The sequence below is a fragment of the Durio zibethinus genome, chromosome 9 (assembly GCF_047325235.1).
Source record: "Durio zibethinus cultivar Kanyao isolate XHJ-2024 chromosome 9, ASM4732523v1, whole genome shotgun sequence".
NCBI lineage: Eukaryota > Viridiplantae > Streptophyta > Magnoliopsida > Malvales > Malvaceae > Durio > Durio zibethinus.
The window spans coordinates 7,992,742-8,009,344 of record NC_143170.1 but is presented as its reverse complement, the minus strand read 5'-3'; the positions used below and the strand labels follow the sequence as shown (position 1 = coordinate 8,009,344).

Sequence of the window (16,603 nt, the reverse complement as noted above, 5' to 3'; positions counted from 1 at the left end):
TAGCCTTTTTTTTTAGGCAAAAAAAATTTTTTAATAGCCCTTCCAAACTACTGGACTGCGGACATAATTAAAGAGTAAATGCTTCAGTGTTTTTATGTGAGTTTTTCAAATATAGATCAAATGGATGGTAATCTAATTTTTTTCGATTTAATTCCAAATTAGTACTATAATCAAATTTGATTATTATTGTCAATTATAGTTGTTGTTAGCAAATGGACGCATGCAAAACTCTCATTGCCAGCCTATTTTTCCATTGACAGAGTAACTGACATACCGTTTGTTGTATGAGTGGACGCACGCTAGCCCAGCTTCCCTCTTGGGAAATCTGTTTATCAGTAGGAACGTGGAGAGCGTCAAAGGTGAAACAAAGTCTCCCGAGTCCTGACACTTTCTTCGTCACCTGAACCTACAAACACTAACATGCAACTCAGCCTTTGTTTTTTCATTGTTAATGCTCTTTTTAAAAGCTCAATATTTCCAACGGCCCACACTCCTTTCTTTCTCTTTTTTTTTTTTTTTTTAATTTTCGTTTTTTGGTTGTAGCCTCTCTTTTATTTTTTTACCCCTCTTTTGGAGGAAGGCATGGACATTACTGCATCTTTGTCCTCTTCCTTACCAGCTTCTCTTTGTCCGAGAGAATGTGACTTGAGGAGAACTGAGAAAGCGAAAAAAAAAAAGAAAAGCTCCTACTATTGCCTGTGAGTCAAGAAAGCAAACAAACAAGTGACCAGCCCAAAGAATCAGAAGCCTTTTTTTTTTCTCTTTCTGAAGAGCAAAACAACCCATTTTCTTGTAGCTACCATTCTTGAGTTGAAATTCTGAAACCAAAAGCATGGATTTCACGTTACCTCTCTTCGTTTTCTTTATTCTCTTCACAACTCAGTCTTGTTTCAATGCAAGTACTGAGCTGAGAGCACTCATGGATATGAAAGCTGCTTTAGACCCCGATGAGAAGTACCTATCTTCATGGACCAGCAATGGTGACCCTTGCGATGGTTCTTTTGAAGGCATTGGTTGTAACGAGGAAGGACAAATAGCCAACATTTCTTTGCAAGGGAAGGGGCTATCTGGCAAGGTCTCACGAGCTATTGCTGGGCTTAAGCACTTGGCAGGCCTTTACTTGCATTACAACTCTTTGTACGGAGAGATTCCAAGAGAAATAGCTGACTTGACTCTGCTTAGTGATTTATATTTGAATATGAATAATCTCTCTGGTGAGATTCCTCCTGAGATTGGTAACATGGGTAGCTTGCAAGGTAAGTGCTATTTTATTTTGTTTATAAAATTTGAAATTTCTGTTCTATTTACCACCGATTTTCCAAGGTTAAAGGTAGCTTTTGTAGAGAGCTTTGTGCTTTTTTCTTCGCGTGTGTATCTTCATATCTCCTTTTTAAACTGGGTTTTCTTTGTTTTGGCCAATGATTTGTTTGTTGAACTGAAAGAATTTCAAATCTTGCTATGTTTGGATTCTGAGAAAATTTATTGACAGACTGTGAGACACACTGGCATCTACCTCAAAATTAATGTCATATTTTCTCATTTAGGAAAACAAAATAACATGGTAAAAACTTAAAATTTACTCGAGTGTTCCTCTTTACAGTTCCCTTTTTGTCCCTGCTGCAAAAAAAAAAAATGTTTATTTCGCAAGGTTGGATGTAGAGCTTTAAGGAACCTGAAAATGATTGAACTTTTAAACCCATGATACATTTTGTGTCTTTGGTCATCACATAACTGGTGTTTTTGTTTTGTTTTTTTTTTTTTTTTTTTTGGGGCGTATACTCTGTAGTGTTGCAACTCTGTTATAACGAGCTCACAGGAAGTATACCGACACAGCTGGGATCTTTGACGAAGCTTAATGTTCTTTCTCTACAGTCCAATCAACTTACTGGTGCAATCCCTGCAAGTTTAGGGGATTTGAGTTCATTAATGAGACTTGATTTGAGCTTCAATCGTCTCTTTGGTTCAATCCCTTTGAAACTAGCTGATGCTCCTCTGCTTGAAGTTCTAGACATCCGGAACAATTCTCTTTCTGGCATTGTTCCTCTAGGTAATCGTCTTTTTTGTTGTATCCTTAGTTGATATTCAGCTTGATCTTACGACTAAAAATGAACTCCATTTGATTTTTTCTTTCTTTTTTTGCTCTAGCCCTTAAGAGACTGAATGATGGATTCCTGTTTCAAAATAATCTGGGACTATGTGGGTCTGGTTTTTCATCACTGAAACCTTGCAATGCTTCTGATCATATTAATCAAAGCAGACCTGAGGTGTATGGCCCGGGGGCTACTGGTCTTCCTAGAGAAATACCTGAGACAGCAAATCTGCAGTTGCCTTGTGAGCAAACTCAGTGCTCAAAGCCGTTGAAATCACAAAGTGGTCCTATTCTTGTTGGCCTGATCGTTGTCACAGTTGCATTATTAGCTATAGGAATCCTCACATTCACACAATATCGTCGCCGGAAACAGAAGCTTGGTAGCTCATTTGAAATTTCTGATAGCCACCTTAGCACTGATCAAACGAAGGGGGTTAACAGGAAGAATGGCTCTCCACTCATTAGCCTTGAGTATGCTAATGGTTGGGATCCTTTGGCTGATGGCAAGAATTTCTGTGGCTTTGCCGAAGATGTCCTTCAAAGCTTTAGATTCAATTTAGAAGAGGTGGAGACAGCGACTCAGTACTTTTCAGAGGTAAATTTATTGGGGAAGAGTAACTTTTCTGCAACCTATAAAGGGGTTCTGAGGGATGGATCTGCTGTTGCTATTAAAAGTATTGGTAAAACTAGTTGCAAATCTGATGATGCACAGTTCTTGAAGGGATTGAATATTTTGGCTTCATTGAAGCATGAGAATTTAGTGCGATTGAGAGGATTTTGTTGTTCAAAGGCCAGAGGAGAGTGCTTTCTCATTTATGATTTTGTCCCCAATGGTAATTTGCTGCGCTATCTTGATGTGAAGGATGGTGATAGCCGGGTCCTGGAATGGCCCACCAGAGTTTCCATCGTTAAAGGCATAGCCAAAGGTTGGTTTAGTTTTGCCTTTATCCCTTGCAGGTTAAACAACTGGTTTCCACTTAATTTGTTTAATTATGTCTCAATGCTTCTCAATATGGTCTCTAGAAACTCCTTGAAGCTGTTTAAGTTGTAATTTATTATTGCAGTGATACCGAATGCCTTGTGTTTATGATAGACCAACTGAGCTATATTCTTTTCTGGAGCAGGTATAGCATATTTGCATGGCTACAAATTAAACAAACCCGCTCTCATTCACCAAAATATTTCAGCTGAAAAAGTGCTCATTGATCGGTGGTTCAGTCCACTGCTTTCAGATTCTGGCTTGCACAACCTCCTTACCAATGACATTGTCTTCGCATCACTCAAGGCCAGTGCTGCTATGGGTTACCTAGCTCCTGAATACGCTAGTACTGGCCGTTTTACTGAGAAGAGTGACGTTTATGCATTTGGAGTTCTTGTTTTCCAAGTCCTTTCTGGTAAACGAGAAGTCGCCAGCGTGGTCAGACTTGCAGCTGAATCTTGCAGATTCCAGGATTTTATTGACCCAAAACTCCAAGATAGGTTCTTTGAATATGAAGCAGCTAAACTTGCAAGAATCGCTTGGCTTTGTACTCATGACTCTTCAATAGAAAGACCATCCATGGAAGCAGTCGTTCAAGAACTGGGTAACTGCAGTAGCTGTCTCTAGTTTCTTCAATCCTTACCCTACCAAATTTTCTAATGGTGCTCATAAGCAGGAGATGATGCGTCACTAACTGTTAACTCTCACTGGGGATGAAAGGAGCATGCTTAATTTGTGTCCTCTTGCTGAGGACTAGGCCTTTTAAGTGTTGTGCAGTATTCAGGGATTTTGTAGGGGATTTTCATGTGAAATCAACCTCAGTCTTTGGAAATTTTGTAGAGTGATGGATTTTCTTCCATTAGCAGAACCGTTGTCAGTTGTAACCCTACTTAATATTCATTTCCAAGGTTTCTCTAGGCTCTTGCTTATCCGTGTGTGTTTATTTTAAGCAATGCCAAAATCGTCAATATGGAACAAAAGATAAGATGGAACAAAACACTGGCGGTAATGTACAAACAACTGAGGTTCAAATCTGCTATTTGAACAAAGTGCTCACCGAAGTTAACTGATACTTTTAAACCTTATTATCTGAACCAAAATCTTCGAATTGTTTTTTTGTTCTTTTTTCTGGTAAAATTTCCTACAAATTTCCAACATTTTGAATTTGAACAAACTGCTCACCGAAGTCAACTCCCCGATCAAGAAAGTAGAGACAGATTAGGAGGTCCTTTTAAACTAATCCAAAATCAAGTAATAGAGGGTAATCATGTTTTTTGGGCATTTGAATTTCTTGAGGTCTTTTTGAAAGGAAATTCCATACAACGGGACACGAACATGGTACCTTCACAAATTAATCTGCTTGTCTTTGATACATGTGAAAAGTTCATATTGCCTCCACCAGAATCAAAGCACAGTGGAATCATTACTTTTTTTTTTTAATCTTCGAGACGATGATTTACTGTATATTAATAGCTATTTAAAAATTAAAAACTCTCCAATAAACTAAATTTGACTTGTACTAAAGACCTTACATTCCATTTGGTTGGCAGGAAGGCAGGGGAAAACTGAAAAGCTGGACTTTTTCCAGTCCACCAAAGGAAAAAGGAAGCAATGCCAAATCTAAGCTTCAATTCCTTTCCCCTGTGGAAACCTGATCCTGAACACATGCTCTTCCCCAGTGCATTTATCCACCTTTACAACCCACTGACTTTTCCTTCCGAAACAACCATCAATTTTGGCTTTTGCTGTGATTCTAGTCACTAGCAGCCCTTCTCCTATAGGCAACAACTGAGTGTTCGATCCACTGAACCGCCATGAACCTTTGGAAAAAGTATTATAGCCAACAACAACAGCCCCCCTGCGTCTCTTACCTGCCTGCACTGCTCTAAGAACTCCTTCATGATTATCCAGGTTGCAATCAGTAAGAACAAAATCTGCTTCCTTATAGTGGCTTAACAGAAGATTTTTAGCTTCACCAACAACAAACTCAACACGGCATGCATCGTAGCCTAAGATTTTCTTGGATAGCTGAAGTTCTTCAATTCCAGGAAGGATGCAAACTACATGGCCTCCAGTTTGGTGAGCAGCGACCACCAGGGCTAAAGCGGCAGAGTCGGCAGCACCAGCACATGCCACAACCATTAGTTGTGCATTGTTGCCAGCTGCAAGGGCTGACACGAACTCGGCTACGTTTGGTTCTTTAACATTTTGGCCCTGCAGAAAGATTAATTGAAAACCGAGTGAGATATGATTGATAGAGAAAGTGAAATGGGAACCAGACAATAAAAGAAGAACGACCGTCTCACATATCAAGGAAACTTACCATTTTCAAGGTTTTGAGGTATGCTTTTGTGGCATTCTCAGCAGACCAGAAAGCCATCTCTTTTTTTGTTTTGATGCAGATTTTGGATAGAAGTAGCTTAAGGGTTGTACAAAACTTTCCTCAAATGATGGATGTCTTGGTCTATGAAGAATGGGCTTATATATAGGAGGAGGATATTATTGAAGAGTGCCATGTAAATCCAACTGGCTATGTTTAAAAATTATAAAGAAAAAGGACAGGCTCAAATCTTGCCGTTAATAACAAACGTTTGAGCTCATCTGGTGGATCTCCAAAGTAATTATGAAATCCAAGCTTAGGAAATAAAATTAAGTGCGTTGCACAGCACTGAATATGCAATAATGGTGTATTTATCTATGAACATGATTAATATTTGACACATCTAACCTTAAAATCAGTGTATGATTTATGTAGTGTCTATTTGCACCGTACCACTTTCCCATTTCCTTACCACTCAAATTGCTAAGTATATGTTTTAATTCCATATTAGTTAGAAATAAATAAATAAAAAGATGGCACTGTACACTGTAGAGAACTATATACTGTATTTGGGTATCCTAAAGGATCTTCTCTCAACTATCCGAAAGTATTTGGATATGTGAAAGAATTGAATATAAACAAATTTTACTTAATAAACGGATATATAAACTTAATCTATCCATAAATTGTTTGCTAAAATGTTCTATTCATTAACATCCTAAACATTTAAATAATTATCAAAAGTTTTCCAAGAAACTATATATATATATTTATATATATGCTTAAATTCAAAAATAAACCAGCATAAATAATTGATATTTGGTCGCTATTGTGAAAATGTTTATATATGATTGAGCTAGCTGTTGTGTCCATAATGGAAGGGACAGCAGAAATTTTAAAATGAGATTAGAAAACCCCACAGCAAAGCATTAAATTATGTTGATATCTTAGAGAAAAACAGACAAGGTTCCATGTTATCTCTGCGCACAAACCAACAAAACTCTTATTAATATCAAAACTTTGAGATTAATTATAATTAGTAGACTCCTTAAAAAAAAACAAGTTGCAAGTTGTACGCGCAGTCTATATGTACGGGTGTTTTAGAAACTTCAAAAGAAAAAAAAAAAAAGTATTTCATCACTTTGCGTTTAATGATTGTGTTTAGTCTAATTTTTCCTATGTATTAAAAGAAAAAAAAGATAATCTCATTTTTGCTGTCAGCTTATTTCAATTCATAATGCTTTTTCTTGTTGGTGCTAATAATGAAAATGAAAGTACACCTTCAATTTGCAGTTTTTAAAATTAATATATTGGTCGGTCTATTTGAGCAAGATTCTTGCTATATCAACGATAAGGTAGAAGGCTGAATTATTTGCAGACATGCATGTATCTGTTGCTTCATGCATGCCTTAATTATCTTTCTTGATGCAATATGTTAAAAAGTAGAGGTGCATGTAACTTTTACGTGACCTTTAAACAACATCTGAAAACTGATAATGAAATATTAAGTGAACTAATTTTGTGTTAAAATGCAATGAAAACAGAAGCAAATTTGTCCATTTTATATTTTTATGCATTCAAATACTCCCTTTTAAATATTCAAAGAATAAGGCACTAGTAGTATATACGTAGCTGGCTACATAATTATAAAAACTCTTATTGATCTTGGCCCGCCTCAAGAACCCTAACAGAGATCTAGATCAGATCAAGATGTCCCCCGGACGGACACATGGATGACAAAGCGAATCCTCCCATTCATTAAATTTCCTGTCTCGAGGTCTTATCTCTTGCATTTTGAGATGCCCCCGTTTGTCTGATTCTGCTCCTACTGCATGTTAGGCGAGAGCGGATGCAGTTCTTGTGGTAGAATACGTTGCACTGGTCCGGCAAACGTGTTGTTCTTGAATTTTCTTTTGTTTTCTTGCATGCGATTGGATTCCAAGAAAGCAATAAGAAAATGAAGCGAACGTGGAAGTGACAAGACAAGGAGAAATGGGGCGTGCATAATGAAAAAAACAAGTTGTGGGTAAGGGTAATTAAAGCATCCTTGTAGGGGACACGTCTGCATGTGTCCCCAATATATACTACAAAATTTTTTAATTTGGCATCTTTTATACATATAATTATAGGAGAATATTATTTACACTCGCATAAAACATGAAATTTTAAAAAATGGCTCGTAAAAATTATTTTCAATTATTAAAACTTAATTTAATACCAAATTTCTTTACCTTTATGTAATTGTGCACAAAGGTGGAAGTGTGTACCTGTAAGCCGTATATAAATGAATTTCTAATAGAAAATAGGTGTCCGTACTAAAACAAAGATATAGAAAAATGATTGAACAAAGTAAGTCATGGTGTTAGTTGTTGAGATTAATTCCAAACAAAAATGAATGAGGTTATCGATACTCTAACCGAGACGTAGTGGGTTTCTGATGCATTTGAATGTTGTTTTAGTTTAATTTAAATCTACCAATATCCTCAAATTGACAACACTTGAAACTAACATTTTCCGGCCATTTATTTTCAATAAGTTTGATTTATTTTCAACAATGTAACCACCGTTCTTTGACAGATTCTGTTGAATTACTGCGTCCATTTCCATGAAAGCACTCATCATATTCTCGACTTCTTCAAACTCCTCTCTAAAAAGCAGCCAATCTCCCGATCAATGTCTTTCTGTCTCTCATTACCACACAACATTCTTTCCTTCATTTCCACCTCCAACGGTTTTTCCTCGGCCGCTGTTTAGCTCTGCTCTTTTTCCGACACGTGATTAACTAAATTTCTGAACTCCTGTAAACTCTTTTTTGTGTTTTTCCTCAAATTATAAATGGAAAAAAAAAAATAGAACTAGTTTTGTAATTATGGAGGAAAGGTGAAGATGAGGCTGGACGGACACGGACTCCCAAGGCTCTATTCTTTGAAGCCCAAACCACTCAAAGTTCTTTTGCAGGCTGTAGTGAGTCTATTCCTCTTGCAATGGCTGAACGAGGAAGGCCCTTTCATGCATTTCACTCTCCTGGAGTCTTGGGCCTATGGCTAGATTCGGTTTTCAAGCTGAACAAAGCATGGCCCCTATAATTCGGAGATACGTTGGACAATATTTTTTTTTCTCGAGGAAAGATATATTCCACGATTAATTGTATGTAACCATAACTAAGAATGTAAATGATACATTAATACTCACAAGCTACTTGGGTTCAATTAAAATAAAACTTGAATTTGGTTCGATTATTATCTAATCGAGTTCGAGTTCGAGTAGTTCGACTTATCGATTGAGTCGAGTTTGAGTATTCTTATACTCAATTCGAGTAGCTCGCGAGCCTAATCGAGCTTTTATATTTAAATTTTTTTATTATTTTAATTAATAAAATATCTTGAATTCGAGTTCGAGCTCAAGCACAAATAATCGAACTCTTGTTGAATATAAGAATCGAACTTATTTTAACATATTAATCGAGCTTAATCAAGTAAGTTCGAATAGCTCGATTTCGATCACGAATCGAACTCGAGTTAGAAAAATGAAACTCGATTGAGTTTCAACTGAGTATCAAGCCTCAAGTTGAAAGTCGAACTCGAGCTCGAGCTTCTCAATATATCGGCTCGACTCGACTCGATTACACCTCTAACCATAACCAAAACCTTTCCTCTTATAGCAATGTTTATTTTACTTTTTACTTTGGTAGGAGTAAAAAAAACAATGTAAGAAATTAGTAACTTTTACCCGTACTTGGGTAGAAAGGAAAAATATAAGGCTCTTTCTCTCTATATATATAGATATATATATTGATAAATTGTTACTTTCTCACTTTCTATCTCAAAGTACTTTAATAACAATAATTTATCTTTTTTCTCCCATAAGAGTTTAGAGATGTTGATAGGTAGTGTATGGGAAGAGTAGAGTATTCTTATCTCAATTTTCGGATTTTTATATTATACACATCTTTGTATTCATACTCATTGGGTATTTCAAATTTATCTCCATCTACATCTCTGCAAGTATTTAATGGATATATATAATTTCCATACCGATATATTTTTAAAAAAAAATTATTTTTAAGCTTTTTTATTTTTAATTTGTATATTTAGATAAGTTTTTATAAATATTTATTAACATATATTTTTTAATAAAAACATATTAATTTTAATTAATCTAAAATAATAATTTATATTATTTAATAAAAAATTTATTTACTAATTGCATATAAATATATATGTAGGATACAGGTACATAACGAGTACTATATTATCATTTCCATACACTTTAAAGGAAGCACTATTCACAAATAGCCATATATAAAAGCTTTCAAGGATAGACGAACCATAACAAGCAATTTATCAATGTAATCAAACATGCACTAAAATATTTCAGCAAAAGTTGTCGGTGAAGGTTGCATGAGACGAAATCAAATTAACCAAATTACATTCATTACAACAATTTTAACAAAATATAATACTAGAAATTTCAATGAGTTAAGAGGGTTAAACTAAAAATATTCGTAGAGAACATGCAAAATCAAACCTCTGGTGTCTCAATTCATAGAAATAAATAAATACTCACCTGAAAGAAAAAAAAAATAATTACCTCATACTACACCTATGTACTACTCTTGTTTGATTTTTTTTCTTTCAGATTTTAAAAAAATGAAAAGGAAAAATATATATTTTTGCTTACAAAAGAAAAGAAACTAAAAATGAAAAAGAAAGTTTGAAAAATAATGAAAGGCAATCAAGAATATCAAAATAAGAAATAATTGAAAGAGTTTTTATGAAAATTATCTCTCAAATCATCATTTGATACATTGCTGAGTTGTCCCCATTAAAACCAATTGATGACAACTTTTATATTATGTAATATATATATATATATATACACTTTTATAGGGAAAATTTAATTTGCACGAAATTAGTTAATTCCATGATGAGATACAAAGTATGGCAACCAAAAATGATTTAATCAATGAGAAACTATCCGATCAAGAGAGCCACTAAAAAAAGAAGAGAAAGAAAATTGATTAGCAAAGAAGGAAAAATAATAGGCAATGCTTTTAATAAAATTGTTTGTGCCGAGCTTCGACGTGAAAATATTTTTGAAAGAACAAAAGACTAAAATAGAATAGTTAAAGATAAAGGTAGAAAGTATTCCCTGTATTTGCATTTCAACATGCAAGTCAGAAATCAAGATAAAAGAAATCAAAAGAGAAAAATAAAAGGTTAAGACAAAATGGAGCTTGGGATGATAATGCTTGGGTGTCTATATTTATAGATAAGAAGCATGGGACTAATAGGTGAAAATAATGACATGATCGAACTGATGTGGTGCTAAACATGTTAGGTCAAGTCGACATAAATGTCTAAATTACCCCCGATTGTCTGTCAAGGCCTCATAATAAGGGAAAATACTACTATACCCTTTGGACCATTAAATACCCCCAATATTCTGTCCCCCTACTAAGCAATTTGAGTATCAAACTATTGGGTGTGTAATTAATCCATTTCATATAGGTCCACCAGGTGAAGAAAGATGACGTGAGATTCGATCTCCCATAGTTAACGTCAACATGAAGGTCAACGTCAAGGAACAATCAGCCTTGAATTATTGTTTGACCTAGTGGGAGTTTGATTTTACACGTGCGCCTTGGATTAAGTGTATAGTTAACTTAAAAGTTACTAAAGTGTCATTTATTCAAGATGATTCGAGATCAAGATAGGAGTTCGTCTAATAGATGTGGGACTTAGATATTTTCTCTAAAGGTTTGAATTTGAATTATGGTGGTGAACTGATCATTAATTTGCCAGGTTAGTTCAAGTTAAGGGGTTTTTCAGTATATTCTATTTGACTTGGATAGCCATTCGGTCTGGTCAATTTGACCTTAAGAGCCATTTGATCTGGTCATATTAAACGAGGAGAGAGGTAGCTTAGACGATAAAATCTAGAGTGGGAAAGATGAAAAAATATCTTCCAACAATACCCTGACATGTGGCGTAATTTAGGTCACTTATCTAATATGAGGCATGGCTATATAAAGGGTCATTGGAGTCTTCATTGTCCACATTTTTATTTTCATTGCTCTCTATTTGATCTAAATTTTTTGATCTCCAAAGCTTTTTTTTTTTTCAGCCTTACTATTCTTTTTCTTTTCATCCATTCTTTCTATTTTTTTTAGTATATTCTCTCTATCATGTCTTTTAGTTTTAGTTCTGAGGAGGTTAAAAGTTTCAAGGTAGAGCCAATAAAAGGTAAGCTTAGGTAGGATGACAATGAGCTAGTCTTATTGATCATCGGAGGTCAAGACTATCAAAAAATGGCCTATTAGCTTAACCCTATGTTTAAGGAAAAATAACAACGAAATGATGAGAATGCTCGGGTAAGAGGAGAATATGTCCTGAGCATGAAAGAGCTATGTGCTTAGATAGACTTTGATTTAGATAATCCATCTCTACCTCATTTCCCTATCTCTTAGGTCAGTGCATCTTTCTATGGTCGACCTTCCTTCATCTTTGGCTATTCCTCATTCTGAGGTTCAGTCTCACCAATTTTTCTCTTATTTTACTTTTTTACCCATAAATGCTTGAGTCTTTGACCTTGTCGTAAGCCATCCTATGCAAAGGTGCCAAGGCTTTGATCTCTCACAGGTGGCTTACAACATCTTATGCAATGGTGGCGTCTTAATTTTGATCTCTCTAATATTGATGTAAACAATATTAGATAGAGGTCTCTTCCAAATCAATTTAACAAGAAAGAGGATGAAGGAAATAACAAAGATACAGCACTGGATGTTGAGCTTGAGGTCGGGTGTAGTTGAAAAGGGTCAAACTGATGTTGCTTTTACTACTACTGAGGGTGTTGATGCCATTACTACTGCTGTTGATGATGTTGATGTTGCTGATGCTTAGAAATTTATTATTTTGTTGTTTTTTTATTTTTTTTATTTATGAAATTTTGTAAATAAGGTTTGGTTTTTATTGTGACCTCGAAAAAAAATAACTCTAGAATTCTTTTGTACTAACCTAATTACTAAGGGAAAGTTTATCACATTTTGTTCAAGTTTAAGTTTGACTTTGTTCAATTTTATTTAGTTTAGGTTTTCCAAAGTTTGAGCTCGAATAATTGCTTACAGGATGAGCTCACGACTTAAGCTTTATGGAATTGGCTCAGACAATTTAGAATAAGTCAACAAACGATTTATGACTTAAGTTTTAGCTTAGTTTGAATGAGCTTAAATAACTCAGCAAATAGTCTTAGGTCCCATTAAGTCAGTTAGGGCCTAAATTTGAGGATTAAAACAAACACTATTACTTTCTGACCTTAAGTTTCAGGTCAGACATATCAGGCCAAAGACATTATTTTTTGATTAGGTAATAGATATGTTCATCATTAAGTAAACATGATTATCATGACTTTATTGACTTTTAAATTACAAGTGTGAGCTTGGTTAAATCTGAGCTATTTATAATATACTTTCAAATTGTTCATATTCTATATCTTCGGTAAGTAATTACCGTTCATGTCTTATAATCCATAAGTCTCATCATGGATGACCTCCTTAACAACATATGGTTATTCTTAAGTCAGAACAACTTGCCCCTTGATCAGCAACTCCTAAAGCTTTAACCTTTCTAAGTACCAAGTCATCTTTCTTAATATTTTTATGTCAAACTATTTTATTGTAATAGTTAGATACCTTATATTGGTAAGTCACTATTTATGTTAGTACTACGTGTCTTTGCTCTTCAATTATATCTAGGTTAGCTTTTAGGCCCTTTTCATTACCTTCACCAAACTCTAGCTTGACCCTTAAGCTCAAGAGATCAATCTTGATAGGCACCATAACTTTTGTTCCAAATACTAGGTGGAAAGGGGTTTCTCTTATTGGAACTTTAGTGGTCGTTCTCAAAGCCTATAGTACCCTAGAGAATTCATCAACCCACTTTCCTTTCGTTTCATCCAATCTCTATTTTAAGGCCTTTAATATTGTTTTATTCGTGGCCTCAGCTTGTCCATTAGATTGATGGTGGGTAACCGACATAAATTTAAGATAGATGTAGAGATTTGAACACATTCCTTAAACCTCAAATATTTGAATTGTTTGCCATTATTCGTGATTATAGATCGAATTAAGCTAAACCTATAAACTATTTTTTTCCACACGAATTTCTCAACCTGGGCTTTCATCGTAATGGCTAAGGTTTCAGCTTCAAACCACTTCATGAAATAGTTTACCACTACAAGGATAATTTTTTTTTGGTTTGTGACCTAGGTGAATGGTCCGAAGATGTCCATTTTCCACTACATGAAGGGCTAGAGACTAATATTGGGATAAGCTTAGTCGATGAAAGATGTTATATGTACGTGAACCTCTACAATTGTCACATTTTTTCACCAAGTCGATTGCATCCCTTCTAATGGTGAGCCAGTAATAGCGTTATTTGAGTACTATGTAGGCAAGTGGTCGAGGTTCGAGGTGATTCCCACATATTTCTTTATGAAATTTTCTCAAAACCTAGTTTATTTCTTTGTCATCCATACATCTCAATAAGGTAAGCTAAAAGATCTTCTATATAAATTTTCATTTATCATCATATACTAAGGAGCTTTCTTCATTAATGTTTTACCCTATCCTTAGGCCACTCTCTCATAGTTAGGTATGTTATGATTGGGGTCATCTAAGTTTTTTTTTACTTGATCTAGCCTACGAGCTTTTTTTTTTTTTGTATTAATTTTTCCATTAAGACTTGATCTGAATCTTTTGTCAATATTTTTGGGGCCAACTTAGATAGAGAATCTATTAGCAAGTTTTTAGACCTTAATATCTTTTTGACCTCGACTTTTCAAAAACTAACAATGAAAGTTAATGCTTTATACAATTATTGCCAGATTTCTTTTTTTCGAGCTCCAAACTCACTGTTTATCTGACCAGCCATTAATTAGGAATCATTGAATACTGTTATATATTAAACATTTATCTCGACTACCAATTTTAAATTAACTATCAATACCTCATATTCTGTCTCATTGTTGGATGGCCTGAATCTAAACTTCAGGACATACTGATACTACAATCTTTCCCAGCTTATTAGAATGAGGCCAGCTCTGTTTTATGGCTTATGGCCGATCAATTAACAAAAATTTTTCACATTCTTTATCTAAAACTTCATCGATCTATTTGGGTTGTTCATTAGGATAGGCTAACGTAAGCTCTACAACAAAGTTGCTAACACTTGAAACTTTAGGGTTGATCTAAAGAGTATGTGCAAGTCAAATTCACTAAGCTTTATCGCCTACTTAATTAATCTTCTTGATGGTTTTAGCTTCTATAAAACTTACCTCAACAGTTGATAGTCAATATGTGGACTGTATGGGCTTAGAAATATGGCCTGAGCTTTTTGGCCAATATGATAATCGTATAAGCTAATTTTTCTATCTTGCTATAATTCATCTCTACCCCCGTCATGACCCTACTCACAAAGTAGATCAGCCTTTACCTCATTTCTTCTTTGTGGACCAAGACTAAATTGATGGCCTGGTCTGTGGTGGATAGGTATAAATACAAAATTTTGTCAGGTCTCAGCTTGGGAAGGATGGGTGGAGAATATAAGAATTCTTTGAGTTTATCAAATGCTTTTTGACATTAAGGGATCCACCTGAAGCCGAAAATGTTTTTAAAAATTTTAAAACATGACAGACATTCTACCAATTTGGACATAAACCTATTCAGGGTGACTATTCTTCTAGTTAGCATTTATACTTATTTTACTGAGGTGGGTGCTTTTATATCCAAGATTGCCTAAACTTTTTTTGGATTCACTTTTATCCCCTATTATTAATCACATAGTCAAAGAATTTACCCGACGTGACTTCAAAGGTGCATTTGCTTAAGTTAAACCTCATTTTGTATTTTCTTAAAGTGTTAAAAGTCTCTCCAAGGTATTTCAAGTGCTCGATCAAGCTCTTACCTATGACTATCATGTCATTTATATATACTTCTACATTGCGATCGATCTAATTTTTAAAAATTTTGTTGATCGCCCTTTGATAGGTCGTCTTTACGTTTTTTAACCCAAAAGGCATTACTTTGTAGCAGTAAAGGCCCTTTTTAGTAATGAAGGTCATCATTTTCTCATTTTTCTTTAACATCTTAATTTGGTTAGAACCAGAGTAAGCATCCATAAAACAAAGAAGATTATGCTCGGCATTATCATCTATTAGCCAATCTATGCTAGGGAGGAAAAAATCATCTTTTGGGCATGCTTTATTCAGGTTGATAAAGTCAACACATATCTTTTATTTTTTGTTGACTTCTTGATCATGACCACATTAACTATCCATTTAGGGTAGTAAACCTCTTTGATGAAGCTCATTTACAATAATTTATGGACCTAATCCTCGATAGCCTTTTGTTTTTCAGAGATGAAAGTTTTTTTTTTTTTGGCCAACTGGTTTTATGTTAAGGTTAGTGTGCAATTTATGAATCATTATCTTGGTATCGATTTTTGGTATATCAGACAGTGTCTAAGCAAATATATCAGCATTATTTCTTAAAAGTTGAATTAACTATTCTTTATACTCAAATAAACTTGATCTATATATGTTTTTCAAAAATGTTGTCCTAAAACGATACATATACTAGATTTTTTTATCTATTTAAATCAATTTTCATCTGAGTCAAGTTTTTGGTTAATTATTTTTTACTATTTAGTTAGGTCAGGACCATTTCCTATAAAGATAGATTTCAACATGATGATTAGTATATTATTAATAACTTGATTAGAATATACAGATGAACAATTTGTATGTATTTCTCATTTTGATCTTTGTTTTAGCTGACGTATTAATTCAGTCCATATGACATGTAAATACTTGTGCCAACTTAAGAGCTCGATCACATTCATCTATTCAAGATATCAAAAAATGAAATAAGAAGTGTTTTTTATTAGAGCTTAAAAGCTTAAAGTAATTTAAAAGCATGCTTCTGTCAAGTCACTCTTACGTTGTAGGTTTTTGCTTATGTTTTTTTTTTTTTTTTTTTACTTTTATTGCTTATCATTCTTCTTCGATGTTCTCTATATCGACTAAACTACCAGTCTACTTTTTAGTTCTTTTTTTCATTATTATGCTATGGACTAGTCTCCCCTCACCTCTTAAACCTTTGAAGTGTTAAAAATTTTACTTTTAAATAAAAAGCTGAGCCTATAAACTGCATCATGGA

The 16,603-nt window shown here is 34.4% G+C and overlaps 2 protein-coding genes across 2 annotated transcripts; one reads left to right on the top strand and one right to left on the bottom strand.

Annotated features, from left to right (window-relative positions):
- The first annotated feature begins 275 nt into the window (after positions 1 to 275).
- LOC111316706 (proline-rich receptor-like protein kinase PERK8) lies at positions 276 to 3,997 on the top strand. Its single transcript, XM_022918779.2, has 4 exons — positions 276 to 1,256; positions 1,787 to 2,047; positions 2,146 to 3,015; positions 3,214 to 3,997. Exons 1-4 carry the CDS (start codon positions 833 to 835, stop codon positions 3,693 to 3,695), a joined length of 2,037 nt encoding a protein of 678 aa, XP_022774514.2. The 5' UTR covers positions 276 to 832; the 3' UTR covers positions 3,696 to 3,997.
- A 540-nt stretch (positions 3,998 to 4,537) lies between these two features.
- On the bottom strand, positions 4,538 to 5,572 carry LOC111316698 (uncharacterized). Its single transcript, XM_022918766.2, has 2 exons — positions 5,392 to 5,572; positions 4,538 to 5,282 (listed from the first exon to the last, which is right to left on the bottom strand). The coding sequence occupies exons 1-2, from the start codon at positions 5,446 to 5,448 to the stop codon at positions 4,689 to 4,691; spliced, it is 651 nt and encodes a 216-aa protein (XP_022774501.1). The 5' UTR covers positions 5,449 to 5,572; the 3' UTR covers positions 4,538 to 4,688.
- Positions 5,573 to 16,603: the final 11,031 nt, after the last annotated feature.